This window comes from Besnoitia besnoiti, chromosome X (genome assembly GCF_002563875.1).
Source record: "Besnoitia besnoiti strain Bb-Ger1 chromosome X, whole genome shotgun sequence".
NCBI classification, from domain to species: domain Eukaryota; phylum Apicomplexa; class Conoidasida; order Eucoccidiorida; family Sarcocystidae; genus Besnoitia; species Besnoitia besnoiti.
In genome coordinates, this window is record NC_042365.1 from 1,339,290 (window position 1) to 1,354,897 (window position 15,608).

Here is a 15,608-nt window from a genome sequence, read left to right on the forward strand (position 1 = left end):
CAATGGATTTGCGCAGAACTAGGATACCAGCCAAGGTACAACGTGCCTTAGTCCATTCCGCTAGTCGGAGGTGTCGCTGATATAGCGAGGAAGACAACGCAGCATCTGCGGAAGAAAGCGGAAGGCCGCGGACGCGCAAGCCTGAGGCGATGAGGAAGACAAGGGGTGGAATGGTGGAACGGTAAAGCAGCCATCAGAACAGTGCATAAAGACGCGAAAGGAGGTAGCTGTGTTTTTGTGCTTCAGGGAGCGGTCAGCAACGAAAAAAGCACGCAACTCGAGTTCGTATCATCTTGCTCAACACAAAGATTGTTTACTGGACCTGCTCGTGTGAGGGGGATGGATGGGCAAGCGATGTGGAAGCCTCGTCAGCCAACGGAACAAGATTTCCACGGTGCCTTTGCGGCCTCGGGTTCACGCTCCGTTGCCTATTCGCAACAAACGAGCAGGGGATGGAGCGACGAGGTAAACTTCTAACCGAAACGGTTGTTTTGTGTTGATCAAGACTCAGCGGGCATAGGAGAAGCGTCTCGAGACAGAGAAAAGGGCCTTCTGTAAAAGGGCACTGCACACGGCGGCAGCGCTGACACCAACATAAATTTTATCAGCATGTGTATGTACTCCTCCACTGTGTACTCAGATTTATCAACGTTACTGTATGTATAACATATATGAACCGAGAGTGCATTTCTCGTCCTCCTCTCACTCCTGGCCTGGCCGCTGAGCAAATCTGAGTTCCGATAGCGCGTTCCGTCGCTTGGTTGCGAGTGCGGTTAATGTGGCCGACGTTATTCTTCGATATTTGTCATCCTTTGCTTTTCCACAGGCGACCAATCTCACATCCGCAGTCACGAACTTGACTCAGCGAGAGCTGAAGCCTTCATTCCACATGTCATTTCTTTCTGCATCTTCTCTCGTGAGCGCGTTGCGCGTCCGCTGGCGTTCGCGCATCGTTCTTTTTCTGTTTCCTCAAGTTGTTTTCTTGCTCCGTTTCCCTCTGCTTTCCCTCTGCTGTCTCTCAAATTCGCGGGGGCGGTTGCATCCATTCTCTCACAGTTTCAGTGAGAAAAGTTGTTCGCGCCTATGGGGCCCCGAACAGCTCTCGCACCTCGCTTTTCGCGAAACGTGAAGGCTTTTCCACGTGCGTCCCTCGTCGGACCTTCGCGCTGGAAATTTTCCGCGTTCTCGGCGCCGCAGTCTGGTCACAGCCGGTGCCCTGAACCGAATCAACTTCTCTTCTTTCGCAGCGCAGAAAAGCGGATATCCAGCGAAAGAGCGGCTGAGTCATTTCATGACACACCAGATCAAATTGTAGTAAACAGAGGCACAGTGCCTCAGATCTGCTCTGAAACGCAGATATTCTTGGTTGTAAGCATTCTCGTCTGTCTGCCTGTATGGCATCTTTAGTTTGCTGTGCTCGGGAGTACAATGAGCCGTATCATTTGCTCCCAGGAAAAGGGAAGCCTATCCGCCGTTTTAGTCCTTCAGATCATTCTCTTACTTGCATTCGAAAAGATGGCAGACTTCCACAGGCCTCCTGGCTTCTCACTCACACTTTGGCCGCCGGGGCCTGGAAAATAAAATCGTTTTCTGAAGGACTAGTTCAAGTTTCTTGCAGAAAGTGCAAGAAACTGTAAACCGGGCACTCTGTGAGCAGAATGACACCCGCGCCAGTCTACAGCAGGATCGCAGGCAGCAGACATGCGAACAAGCGCCTGATTATACAAGCTTCGAATTCGGCTTTCTTCGCTCTACCCCTCTTGGGCTGCTTCTTTTTCGCTGTCTCGCTCTCCCCCTCTGCTCCTTTCGCTCCGAAAACTTTTTCTCTCTCTACTCTACGGTTTCTTTCGCCCGTACTTTTCCGTCTCTTCCACATTCGTTTTGCTTCCCGCTTTCTCCTCTCTCTGTTGCTCTCGTTACTGTCGCGAATACAGGTCAGTCGAGCAGAAGCAAAAGCTTTTATTGTCTCACCGTTCCGGACGATAGTCCTTCTCCTCTTCGAGTCTTCCGCCGCAGCGATACAAGCCTCTCCTACTCGAAGAAGACGGCGGGTCGCTATTTCGTTGATCTCTCTCTCCTTTTGAACGCGCTCAGCCTCTTGCGGAGCCCGTCGGCTAAATATGTTCTTTAATCTGGCACTGTACCAAAAGTATCTATTCTCTCTGCAGACTTCGCATGCAGTACTAATTTCGGTGTCTGTATCCCAACTTTCCTATAGAGCCTCTGGGGCTCTGTCGCCGCTGTTTAGTCTGCGGAGCGCGTTCTGCTGTCTGGGAGTCGAAACCTCGTTCACAGCAGAGATGTTTGCATAAGCGGTGCCGGTGTCTCTGAATTCGGAGGAGCCTACGTCTCTGCATTCCAGGACAGGAAAATAGATCCGTCTAGATACAAGAAGTGCTAAAGAGAGCTTCTTTCGAAGATGTCCTGCGCCTGCGGGATCCTCCCCTAGTCTGTCTGTCGCCTCCGGAGGTTTTCGCTGCGCATCAAGTTCAGCAAAACATTCGAGTCGCAGTCCCAGAAGCTTGTCGCTTCATATGAGTCCCGCGTAGAATTTCTGCGATCTCTTTTCCGCTGAGTGCACGTGTTCGCCTCCACACACACTCTTTCTGCTCTTCTACACGTCGTTGCCGTTGGGCTCAGGCTCTCTGGGCGGTTGAAAGGAACCGCCCCAATTCAAAAAATTACAAATCACCCCATGCTAGGGGGTCTGCTTGCGTGGATGGAGTGCACACTTCTCACTCGTGTGTAGCTTCGCGTGAACCGGAAAGCGTCGTTTCAGATTCGAGGGTGAAGTGACTTAGCCTCTCGAGAAGGAAATATGCACAGAAACGCAGGGATTCTTTGCAAGGAGCCACAGAAGTATATTTTTTCTCGACACCATGAGGGCGCCGACCACCGAGCAAATCAATTCTCTCACTTGGGTTTTTCAGGTGAGAACGCCCGCCTCTTCAGGCCGGTCCTCTCCCACATACACATAAATATGCATACATGTATTCTATCATATATACACATACAAAACATATAACATTCATTCATGTATATAGAGATATACGTATTTATACTGTTTGCATGTCTGAGTAGATTGTAACTGTGCATGTTGTACATATAGAGATATATTAATATGTATGTATTTGAGAGCGCACTCGCTGAGGCGTGAAGGAGAAGGTTTCCCTTTCAGCGTCGTGTAGACGCTGCCAGCATTCCCCTGGTTTTTGGTGGTGTACGCGCGTGTATATCCCCTGGCGTCTCAGTCTCATGTACTGAGGCCTCACCTCCCTCGCGTTTCCTCTTTAGGTGGACAGGGTCAAGAACCTTCCCAAGGAGGTTCCCACGAGGATTGAGATTTCGGGTACGAGCGACGAAAAAATAAAGTGCAAAAGTTGAACCTCGAGCGAGCGCGGAGGGGGCCTATGACTGGGGATCTGTGGATATGCGTATGTGTGTGCTGGCGACGGTAAAAAACCGCAATGTACACATAGTGTGATGAAAACGAAAGCGCCTCAGAGGGCATATATGTAGGGGAAACGCAATTTCCGAAGTATTTCCAGCAAAGGAGGGACTCGCTGTCTCTTCTGCCAGCGAGAAGAAGTCGTGGCTCACGCGCTTTACTTCCACATATACAGGCAAGCCCCTTCATCGCAGAGTTCCTGCGGCGTTTTCATGTCTACGGCGCCAGGGCGGTCGACTGTGCAAATATATAAGGAGACACCACGAGTCCTGTCGAATTTTCTGAGTATTCTTGCTGAAAGTGCTCATGCATGTAGTTCATTTTGTTCTCAGGCACAGGCATTCTCGAGTCTCCAATTTTGTCCGAAGTCGCAGGTCCTTCTTGCTCTCCGGGGCCTTACGTCTTCCCGGCGCCTCAAGTACCCCTCCAGAGAAGTGAGAGCCTACCTCTTCTATTTTTAAGATCTTTGTGAACATGTCGTGTATATGTCTGTGTTTACATGTTGATTCTGGTGCGTGTTTTCGCCTACACTGGTTTGCATTTGAATCGCTTGTTGCTGTACAGCGTTTAAGCGGATACGTTCCCCACGCAGCGTGTAGTCCCCCGGCGACGCGTCGTCCCTCCTCGTTTTTTACCTTAAATGCGAACTCTCTTGTTTTCTTTGCTGTTTCTGGAGCGGCTGCGTGAAGGCGTCTCTCGAGCGCGGCCCTGTCTGCTTTTTCGAATTTTTTTCTCCCGTATACGTGCAGCACCTGGTGCCCAATCGAAGCACTTTTCCATGCCCTGCGTTTCTTCTTCCCCGTCTTCAGGCGCGCAGCTTCTCGATGCAATCTGCAGCGAAAAGCTTCTCGTGCGAGTGGTGGACGCCTCCCCGGAGCTGAAGGAGAAGCCCGCTATTGGCGTATTGACTCTCGGCTTGACTTCGTTGATTCACGACGCAACCGCGTTGGAAGGAGATTTCGAATTCACTCTCGAGTCCGAGTATCTCTCTCTGATGAATAGCGCCAGCGACCCAGAGGAAAAATGCAGCATCGAGTTCGTCCTCCGCTCCTCCGCGCCGCTCGGGTTCCCCGAAGACGCTGGAGACTGGAATATCTTCTCTGTAAAAGTAAGTCTGGAGTAAACTGCGAGGATGCGCGCTAGTCTGCCATATATCTCTGTATCTATTGTGCTTATTTCCGCGGCTTTATGCATTCGAAGAGCATGCGCGTCCTCGCGGGGATGTGCGAGGAAATAACATTCCACTGTCTGTGCACTCCGCAGTAAATAGAAGCGGGTGTGGAGATTGCGTTACTCTGGGACTGAGACGCGCTCAGGCTGTCTACGGGAGGCACCAGCGGAAATAGTGCTACAGGAGAGAGAGATGGTAGTGAGGCATGAGATGGAATGCGGGAGGAAAACGGCGTGCCAGAGAGAGTTTTGTGTCTCGCGTCTGAAACCACATAGAACGCGGCACCATGTGTGAACAGGGACTCCACTCTTGGAGCTTCTCTCTCTTTTGCATCTGAGATAAAAAGCAGCAAAGAACGCGAAGAAACCCCCGCCGTCCGCGTCTCTCTTGGTCCTCCGCGTCCTACTTTTCATTCAAGAAGTACAGACGTAAAGTATGTGTATGTTCGTATATATTTGTAAAGCGGATATAGGTGGGTAAGGCTCGCTTGGTTCTTCTTCTGGTTCTCGCCCTCACTTTTGTCAGGTCGACGAAGTGGCGCGCCTCCCTCCTTCGTTGGCTGCGTATGGCGTAACCGCGGCACAGGACGCCGACAGCCATCCGTTCACCTACTCAGTGAGGCAGCAGACGCCCCAACCCAGAGGCCGTCTGAACCCGCGAGTGGCGCTTTCGCGCGGGGAGAATGATTGTCTATGTCTCCACGCCGGAAGGCCTTAATGGCGCCTGCCAGCGCGCGCCCACACAGCCCTGTCGGGCATACAGACGTACGCGTGCATACGCCTCCACAGGCCCGCAACTACACATACAAATATATATATGTATATAAACGGGTCCATAGTATCGATGGGATGGCCTGCGGTTCCACGCGTCGGTGCCCGCTATTCTCTGCAAGTGCAAGTGCAGTACCTTCTTCCTTCTTTGCTTTACACGTATGTCAAGTCGATTTGCAGATGTCGGCTGGCGTGTTTTGGGCGCGATGCCACATGCGGGTGTCTCCAAGAGGCTGTTTTCGCTGGTTGTTGCTTGTGTGTGTGGCAGGTTCACATTTTAGGATGCAAGATCGGCGGCGGGCGGCTGGTGCTGCCGCCTGCGGGCGAGGAGAAGAAGGCGGGCGACAAGTCGCTGGCGCAGGTCAAGAGTAAGGGCGCCGCCGAGAAGCTGGCGTCCACGAAGTCTGAGAAGAGCGAGAAGGCCGCGAGGCGCGAGGGGGGCGAGGCGGCGCCGGCCTCTTCTGCGTCGTCGCTCGCAGCCTCCTCGAAGGGGGAGTTCGAGTCTGACATCTCGCACTCGCGCGTCTTCGAGGAGGAGGACCTTCCTCAGCGTGTGGATCTGGACAGCGACGCGCAGGCGCCTCACGTGACCTGGAGCGCGCAGCGAGAGGCGCGCTTCTACCGTGGCAGGCAGTTCCTCTCGCAGCTCCTCTGCACGGTCGACTCCGCCGCAGGCCTCTGGGCCTTCGTCACGCTGAGACCGAAGAGAGAACTCGACGAAAAAGCCACAAAAGGAGGCGCAAAACACGCAAAGGCCCCGCCGCCGAAAGGAAAAGCGGCAACTAAGGGTGAGGGAGCAGCGAGGGCGGAGAGAGAGCGAGTGTGCAGTTTCCCCGTCACTCGCGAAACGCAGAGGAACGCGTCACACTTTGAACGCGTGCTTGCAGGTCTGCTAGAACAGTGACCTCTCTCACTCAGCCAGTGAAGTTCACCTGAGCCGGCTCTTCAGCGTTCTCAAGTTTTCACTCTCTAGGCGCGACAGACACTGCCACACAAAAAAAAGGTGCAAATACGTGCGGGTATTAAAGTAGAGTTTTTCGAACGCAGGCTTGTCTCAGCACGTGGTTTAGGGTGGTGCTAGAAAGCTCATGCATTATTCCAGGCAGACACATACATATATACATATATATACACATATATATATATATATATTTATACAGATACACATATATGTGTATGTATCCGTAGGTGCGGCCCGAGCGGGGATGCGTTCACTTAGACGTATGTCCCTTTGGTTTTTTTATGTCGATGCGTGGAGCCGCCAACCGAAGTTCGTGCAGAAGCGCAGGCAGGTCTTCTCGGTGCCCCTGAGCGGTGCGCGACGAGGCAAGGCAGAACCGAGAGTTTTTGCTTTCCTGCTTTGTCAGTTGATTCTCAGGCGCTCGTCGAGGTCTGCCGGCGGTATACAGGACGCGCGCGGATTCCGCTGGAGGATCTCCGTCGCGCAGGAGCTTGCGAAGTCTCAGGCACGTTTGAGCTCGAGTCGGTTCAGCTTGCGCCGGCGAATGGCGAGGAGACCTTGCTCTCTCCCGCCGCGATTCTCGAGGGCGGTGACCGCGCGAAAAAAACTGAGACCGGAAGCAGCCTAGCCTCCTCCGTGGACACGCCGCGCGACACCTTCGAGGAGAACAAGACGACGCTGAAAATCAAAATTCAACTCAAATTCCGTAGGCGGAAGAAACGACACACACGGACACAAGCGAGAGGGCAACGGGTCGGGATGGGGTGGATGGAAAGGCCTCTTCTTGAGCTTAGCGGGTGTCTCGTTTTTGAGAGTTTCATGAGGAATTTCAGACGTTTAGGGCCTCCCAAGAGCGTCACTCTCCACTTTCGACGGGGGCACGTGTGCGCTTGTTGCTTTTCTCAAGAACTATCAGAGGGGGTCGAGGAGTTAGAAGTGAGGCAGACGAACCGCCAAATATGCTGACATCTACGCAACTACTGTCTCCCTCCGTCGACCTCTCTTTTTCCCCCTGAACCCTTAATGTGCGTCTTTCTTGCGCGTGTCGATCGACCTGTCCCTCTATGTACGAGGACAAGGCATGAAGCAATGCGCCCGCAGAACCGGCCGCTCCCTCGCCGGAAGAACTCGGAACACGCGCATATGTCAAATGTCCTCCCGGCGGTGCGACTGCAGCCCTTCCACAGCCTGTGGCGTGCGCACTCAGATCGGCTGCGACATAGTTCATAGGGGTGAGTGCATGTGTTTGTTTTTCTTCTCAGCTCTGCAGCCTCTGGAGCCTCGGGACCTCCTGCCGCTGGCGCCTTCTCCAGACTTGTCTGCGAAAACCGCAGAGGGAACTTCTTCCTCGCGCGTCTGCTGCAGCGCCTCTCCGCAGGAGACGCGGAGAGAGAGAAACGAATTTGCGCGTCGAGGCAACGGGGGCGGGAGTTGGGGCGGCGGACCGATGCCCTCGCAAGGCTCTCAGCTGCCTTGGGAGACCTTTCTCTCGAAGAGATCGCTGGGGGAGTTCAAGGCTTGCGTCGAGAAGGGCATTCAGTGGATCGCGCACGAAATGAGCCGAAACCTTCCCGAGGACCGCCAGAGGCTGCTCGCGCGGACTCTGGCGAACGAAGCGGAGGCGGTGGAGTCCGAGAGGACACAGGCTAGGAGCGAAAAAGGCCGCAGCGAGACCACCCTCAGGCCAGGAGAGGCGGGTGGAACGTCAAGCGGAACTCGCGGGAACAGCAGACAAGCCGCGGAGGGAGATCGAGATCCAGACCCGAAGGAACTCAGCAGCGCCTTCGTGCAACTGCTGAAGGCGAATGGATGCTATGACGAGTTGTTCGCCAACATTCAGAGGGTTGTCATTCTCGTGATCCGCGACCGGGTCAGGAGAGACATTGGGCTCGCCGCGGCCGCCACAGCAGCCACGCGGGGCTACGCGGCTCGCACGCTCACTGAGGATATGCTGCAACAGAAACTCGACAAGTTCCTCTCAGAGACGTTCGCGTTCCTAGTGGGGACGATGCAAAACATCGTTAACGAAACCTCCTCGTAAGCCAAACAAACGCCGATACTCAAGACAGACATGTACAGAAAAGAAAATAGATATATGAATATGAAGGTGTGTATCCAGTGTAGCGGTATACGCGCCTATCTGCTTCGGCGAACGCGGTTTTTCTCCCCCAGGGGCCGCCGGGTGGCGGGATCTCTCAGTGAAAACGGAAGGCCGCCGTCAGCGCAAGAGCGAAAGAATGTTAACCCGCGCATGTCCGTGTATTTTTTATTTGCTCGCCGTGAATGATGCGGGCTGCGTAAAACTGAAGGCTGTCTTCCCCGGTGTCTCCAAAAATACGTCTTCGAGAGAGCCACACGCAACACAAGAGAGAAAGAGACTAGGTTTTCCCGTCTACACGAGAGACTCTCTGCGCTACCGTCCATAGCTCTCCTCGGTTTCCGTCCTTTCTCTCTCCCTTATCGCGTCCTCGTGTTCCCGTTAGTCTCCACTCGCGCGGCAATTTATATTTCGCTTCTGCGGGGCGTCCTTCGCCTCTCCGCCTTTTCCTCCAGACACAGTCAGAGCCTGCGGCAGCTCGCGGAGCTCTACCCTCCCAACTCCCCGTTGCTTTCCCGTGCGAGCGGGGCGACTCCTGCGCACGTAGACGTCGGGGCTGAAGGCGCAGAACAAGCCTTCGCGAGGCTGGCCTTCGAAGCAGAAGTGACTGGCGACCTCGCGCGAGCGATCGCGCTCCACCGGCGGCAGCTCTCGCCGGCCGAAAGACTCGAAAAACCCCACGGCGCGGCTGCAGCCTCTCTGTGGTTCGCCCTCGCTCGCCTGCTGCTGAGGTGCAGCGAGTCGCACGTCGAAGAGGCGGAAGAAGTGCTGTGGGAGAGCATCAAGGCGCAAGGAGGAACCGACAAGGTCAGCTCGCAGAGGACGCAGGACTCGACGGAAGGCAGCCGCCGCAGGTCATCGCACCGCCCCATGGGCGAAGCCGCAGCATCTGTTATGTCCACGCGGATCAATATATATGTATATACAGGTATCTTCGATACACATGAAAACGAATCCTTGGTGTAGTCGGAGTTTGTCTTTGCATACCACGTGCGCACAGGATTACTAGTGTGACTCGTTTACGCGAGGAGACCGCTCGTATGTATCTGCACGCCTGTAAATATATGTATATACTATATTTACATCATATATCTGTTGTGCATCATATCTGCATGTATGCGTCCATGAGACAACGCATCTGCACTGTTCACCTTTTGTTTGTGTGCATTCATTATGTGCGTCTACTTATGAAGATAGTTTTGATTGCATGCGCTGCTTGGCTTCAGGCGTCTTCAGATACCTTGCTGATGCTGGGCTGCTGCCGGCTGCACCGCGGGCGCTACAGAGAAGCGGAGACGGCGTTTTCCTATTCTGTCAAGCGCTGTGGCGGCGCGACGCGCGATACGGAGTTTGATCCGTTTCCCTTTTCTGACGAGCGAAGTCATCTCTGCTCCAGTCCTTTTTCCTCCCCAGCCTTCGCCCTTACGGTTCCGCCTCTGCGAAGGCAGGAAGAGCGGGCGCAGGCCGCCGCTGACGGCCGCGGTCTTTCGCAGGGCGCGGCGACAAAGCGAGAAGAAGAGCAACGAAGTGAGCAGCGAACGCGCCCGCCGTCTTTTTGTGTGTCAGACGCCAAGGAGGAGGGTCGTGCTCCGCCGCCTAAGATTCTCCCTCTCTTCTGTCTCAGCGTCTGCCACTACCTCGCGGGAAATCGAGCCAAGTTCATGAAGTTCCTCGCGCTGACTCTCAAGCCGGCGGCGATAGTCGAGGCGGAAAGAGACCTCAACGAAGCCGAGTGCAGACAAGTCGCAGCCGGGCTGCGGAACCTGGAAGAAGAAAAGAAGACAAGCGAAAAGGCAGGAAGCGGTGCAGAGGATAAACTGACCGTGCAGAACCACGCCAACACAAAAATGTGGATGGAAGGACTATTTGATGAACTTGAGCAGATGGTAGGGCTCTCCTGTGCGTGGCTCTCTTGCGTTGTGCGCACAGCACAGGTAGCGAACGAGTTGACGTTCTGCAGCGATGATACGCGAAAAAGAATTAGTTTTTAGAGTTTAGCGCATCTGAAACTGGTATTCAGCAGACAGCCACTCGGCCTAACGCACACTCGTAGGGGCGTTGTCAGCAAGGGCGAAACGAAGAGGAGTAGATACGGATGTCTGTTTATACACGTATTTGCATAAGGCACACGCTTGTCCCTTGAACTGGACATGTCCACGTGGACATGTCTGGCGAATTCTCGGAGTTTTTTGGCGTGTTTCGCAGCTCCCCGTCTTTGCAAAGGACACCTTTTACTCGCCTGCAACGGTGGACTATCCCACTCTGTCGTTCCTCCTGATGCTTCTCAATTTCGGCCTCCCGACGCTGTGCCTCTCCTTCGTGGACCGCGGAGACGAGTTCGTGCACAGCCAGACAGCGAAAAGCGGTCTCTTCACGTTCATCAAGGCGAAGGCTCTCTTCCTAAAAAAAGGTGCGCTGGGCAGAAACCGTTCAATCTAAAGAAACTAAATGCTGCAGGTACATCCGTATCTCGTTCGGGCGCGATCCTATATACCGGTGACAACGCCACTCACACCGAAAAAACCTGCGCGGAATGTATCCGTATATATATTTATATATATTATATGCCAACGGATGGGTTGCTGCAGACCTCTCACGAGTAAGTATGTCTATCTGTATAAAATGGATTGCTGAACTTTGTTTCAACGCCGTGATCGAGTCACTCTATTATGCCCTAAAGATATACGCAGATGTCATGTCTGCGTGATAATTTTCACGCGTGTTTCTCTCCAGATTTCGTCGGCGCTGCGCGAGCCCTCCGCAGGCTACTTGGGGCGGAACCTCGACACCGTCAGGCTCTTTCTTTGCTGGCGGAGTCGTACTATCGCCTGAGGCTGGTCCAGGTGGCGACGCATGCGTTTCAGCAAAGCATAGACTTTCTAGAAGAGCCGCAAGACTGCGTGATTTACCTTCGCCTGGGCGAACTCATGCTCATGCGCAAGTGAGACAGTTTGCTGACTGTTTCTTCGCGACGGCTGAGTGTGAACAGCGGAGGCTCCCTAGGCAAAGCACAAAGGAGGCGTGGGTCGCTGCGATCGTAGGAGAGTGACACGAAGGCAGGGTTCTGCGTCAAACCGTTCTTGCGCTCCACGTGATTACTATCCGTTTTGTCGTCGCGGAAGAAAGACGCGTCTGTCGAAACACAACGGCATCCTTCGAAGGGGGAAGCGGCTTGTTCACCTTTTTAGTGTCCCCCTTCAAGCTGCGGAGCGCGATGCTGTCTTCTGGGTTGCTGGGCGTTTCCGTTCGCTTGACGTTTTGCGTCAATTCCCCAGCAGGCGAAGGCTTCTGAATATTATCACTGAGAGAAGCACTTGCTCAGTGCTTTAGCTCGCTTGCTCTTACCAAAACTGGGTGTTTAACTGCTTCAACTGTGGGCGTCAGAGACTACGAGCAGGCTCGCGCGTTCTACCAGAAATCTCTCCACTACTCTACAACCTCTGGGGGCTGGCTAGGCGTCGCAGTATCCCTGTACCGCCTCGGCGATCTCTCAGCTGCCGTCGAGGCTGCCATAACCTCCAACTCGCAGGACAGAGACAGGGGCGAGACGTGGGGCTATCTGGCGTTGTGCTTTCTTTCGCTGGAGAGATCGGAAGAGGCAGACATGTGCACACGCTTCATGATAAAGAAGGGGCTGCAGCGGCCTCAGCAGCAGGGAGGTTTGGCTGCCTTGGGAGGCGCTGTCACGGAGAGAAAACACTCAAGAATAGACCCTGACAACCTGTTCGATGACAAAACGGAGATCACCTCCATCGAATGGGGCGGCGGACTTCTAGTGGAAGTCGCGCATGCCTACGTTGGCACACGAGGGCCGTGCGGAGCAGAGACTGCAGAGACTCTCGCGAGAATGGTGCTGGAAGAGGAGCCAGGTAGGGTGATTGACTCAAAAAAATGGGAATGGACTTAGACCTCTTGCTCGTCTGCTTGACTCAGCCATCTTCTGTGGGACTCTCTGCCTTGCAACCTTCGGACATCACGAGGAGGAACTGCCACGAGGGGAAAGCCTGACCCCCAGCACACGCTCAGGAGCACCGCACAGCTCAGAGGCATCGAAAAGAGAGGCTGTCTCAAGAACTGATGTAGATGGATGCATGTTTCGTGTGGCAGTCTGTGTTGGTTACAGGTTCTCCCGCGGCGCGGAAGGTACTTGCGCAGGCCCTGGCGTGCCAAGAGCATTATGAAGCCGCTCTCGTCGAGCTCCTCACCGTAATGCGGTGTGTGGTCGAAGAGTTCAAAGAAACGTGGAGACGCGGATTACAGCGTTTGCACGATCTGTTCTACGACGCGGAAGACGGAGTTCCAGAAGGAGCACGGCACTCCCGCGGAGAGCAAAATTTCGCGGATGAGAAACACGCCGCCCAGTTGAAGCTGACGGAGGCATTTGAACAATGCCAGAATCTGTCGCTATTCTGCTCACGAGCTACTGCACGTGAGGCATCGCAGATCCATCGAACGCTAACAGAGGAGCTGTCTCAACTTACGCTATCTTCACTCGCGCCTGGCGCACTATCCGAGAGGGAACTTGATTCCGATCTATAGTATGCGAACGACAGACGGTGATTCATGGCCTGACGACAATGAAAACCCTGGCATACTTTTTTTGGCACTGCTATCCTCGTCTGATCGTGTCGCCTGTGAGGTACATGATGTGGCACGAAAACCCCGACCTTCCCTGTGGCGATATCACACGGCCCGTTACTACTTGGGCCTCGAGTGCATTCCAACTGTTCTGACAAGAAGCAACCCTGGAGGTGCCTTGCGAGCGCGGGCCAAACGCGAAACCGCTACTCTGAACTGACACTCGCAGCAATCCTGGTATTCAACGGTATGCACTGGCAAACGTATTTGTACCGCCACATCGGGAGCACTAACTCATCCCGCGGGTCCAAGTTTGTCTACGGAAGTCGTCGAAGGCGCTTCTGATACGGGTGCCTCTCTGCTGAGTCTAGCAGAGAGGGAAGCGGTGTCACACTGAAAGCTGGCTGTGCGGTGGGCATTAGCCTTTCAGCGGGCAAGACAGCGACCTAGGAGGCACTCAAGCAAAAAGTGCATTTCCTGACTCCCGTACTACTTCCTTGTTGCGCAGCCCCGGGTTCTACTCGGAACTCCAGCAGCCCAGCAACAAACTGTCCCTGAAAAACTAGAGTTACATCCTGGTCGAAACTACAACTTCAACCGCTGAAGACACGGAGGGACACCTGCACACGTTAGACAACCACAGAGAAAACACGCTGACACCTTGTTGGTCGGTGTTGGCTGATACTGTGACAGCACCCAGAGCCGCCCCCCCCACACTTGCACTGAAAACACCGAAACAATGGCCAGAAAAATGCGCTCGAAAGCCCACGATGAGAGGAAGTGCATATAAGAAAAACCCGCGTTCTATCGCGGCAGAAAACGCCTCGTCGTTACGGGCAGTGCAGACACCGGTGGACCACCCCCACCGCGTGTGCTGTCCTTCAGCTGCGGTCTTTCGCGCCGTTTGTCTGTCCCGGCATCCTGGCTCCGAGGCACGACGGAGCAACGCACAAAGCGGAATGGAAACCTGCCTTGGAAAACAAGCAAAGCAGACAGACGCGTGTCGGCTGGGAAGGGAAAAGGAGTCCCACCAGACAGACGAACGGGACGCGCTTTTACCCCGCGGTGGGGGTGGGCATGCGCACTGGAATGAGCTGGGGTAGGAACTAGCCACCATTGTGGAGGAGCCAGCGGCGGTGGTGCAGTGCAAAAACCGTGTTCATGACGACGCGTCCCCGTAGAATGTCGCCTGAATTGCACCCGCGCGGGGGGTGGAGGGGCGGTTTGGTGGACGCCTACGTCCCGCACTACAATCGTTCCTCTGGATTTCTGCCCATACAACAACCTGTGCTTTTTGCGCGCGTGTGTGCCTCTTTTCGCATCCACAACCGTATTTGGAGGTTCTTTTCTCTAAGTTTGCTGACAAAATGGTGGCCAAGAAGTCTGCGAAATCCGCGAAGCCCAAGGCTTCCGGAAAGTCGGGAAAGGGAAAGAAGAAGAGAGCTGAGTCCTACAGCTCTTACATCTTCAAGGTCCTCAAGCAGGTGCACCCCGAGACAGGCATCAGCAAGAAGTCCATGATGATCATGACGTCCTTCATTGCAGATACGTTCGACAAGATTGCCTCGGAGGCTGGCAAGCTCTGCAAGTACAACAAGAAGGACACCCTGTCTTCCCGGGAAATCCAAACCGCTGTTCGTCTGGTCCTCCCCGGCGAACTCGCGAAGCACGCTGTTTCCGAGGGAACCAAGGCCGTCACCAAGTATACCGGCAAATAAATTGAGGGTGCGGGAAGAAACGTGCCACGCCCCTACGGCAAAAGCCAAGGGATAGCATGGCGCGGACCCCATGTGAATGATTTTCCAAAAGCTCGGCAGCTATAGTACGCTCATTTCTTTTCATGGCTCAGGCATCAATATTTGCATTCCTATCATATTTTAGGCTTCACTAGAAGCCACCCTTTCAAAGAAAACGCTTCCATCCCTGGGAGCTGTCGTTCGTCTTGTCTTCTGCTGAGGTATTCTGGCTGTTCTCAGTGCCGATTCGGGGTCTGGTCAGTTGTGCTGACGGAGAATAGCAAAGGGGTACTACAGGCGATTACTTTGCACTCCAGGGGCGCCTCTATATCCCGTCTTCACTGTTACAAGCGTCTTTCGATGATCAGAGGTGGCGATTGTTTGCATGTCTTTTCTGTGTTCCCCTGTGACTGCGTCACGGGAACTCCAGCGTCGCCAGAAAGGTCACAACGAGGGGCACAGCTGATTTGCAGTACAGATTCAGAACTAGAGGGTCACTACAGCTTTCGATTGCCGCAGTCTGTGACGCCATGTGAGGTATGGCCGATATCTAGCTGGTACGCAGGTTGCTTGGTGTGAATTTTTGCTTCACGACCCGGACGTACCGGTAACTCTGTAGTCTGGACCGCGAGAGCAAAGCGTCCCAGAAGCATCTGTCACATTCAACATCTTACAATACATGCAAGACTGGGCACACGAACAGGCTCACGCGGAGAGCGTAAGGGGACATCCGACAGAGAGGCCCGTGGGAGTCGGCAGGGAGCCAGTTGCGGTCGAGCGCTGGATTATCATGCTCGAAACTCATGATTAGATTGTTAGCACGGCTATTTTACCGCTCGTAGGCTT

The 15,608-nt window shown here is 54.2% G+C and overlaps 2 protein-coding genes across 2 annotated transcripts; both read left to right on the forward strand.

Annotated features, from left to right (window-relative positions):
* Nucleotides 1–2,879: 2,879 nt before the first annotated feature.
* Nucleotides 2,880–12,987, forward strand: BESB_017470 (uncharacterized protein; the record flags this gene model as incomplete). The annotated part of the gene is made up of 14 exons (XM_029360462.1): nucleotides 2,880–2,930; nucleotides 3,295–3,349; nucleotides 4,258–4,556; nucleotides 5,145–5,234; nucleotides 5,658–6,177; nucleotides 6,757–7,056; nucleotides 7,613–8,387; nucleotides 8,904–8,965; nucleotides 8,996–9,255; nucleotides 9,675–10,334; nucleotides 10,654–10,858; nucleotides 11,182–11,389; nucleotides 11,833–12,317; nucleotides 12,572–12,987. The coding sequence occupies 14 exons, from the start codon at nucleotides 2,880–2,882 to the stop codon at nucleotides 12,985–12,987; spliced, it is 4,386 nt and encodes a 1,461-aa protein (XP_029216438.1).
* Nucleotides 12,988–14,393: 1,406 nt separating this feature from the next.
* On the forward strand, nucleotides 14,394–14,744 carry BESB_017480 (histone H2Ba; the record flags this gene model as incomplete). The annotated part of the gene is made up of 1 exon (XM_029360463.1): nucleotides 14,394–14,744. The coding sequence occupies one exon, from the start codon at nucleotides 14,394–14,396 to the stop codon at nucleotides 14,742–14,744; it is 351 nt and encodes a 116-aa protein (XP_029216439.1).
* Between the last annotated feature and the right edge of the window lie 864 nt (nucleotides 14,745–15,608).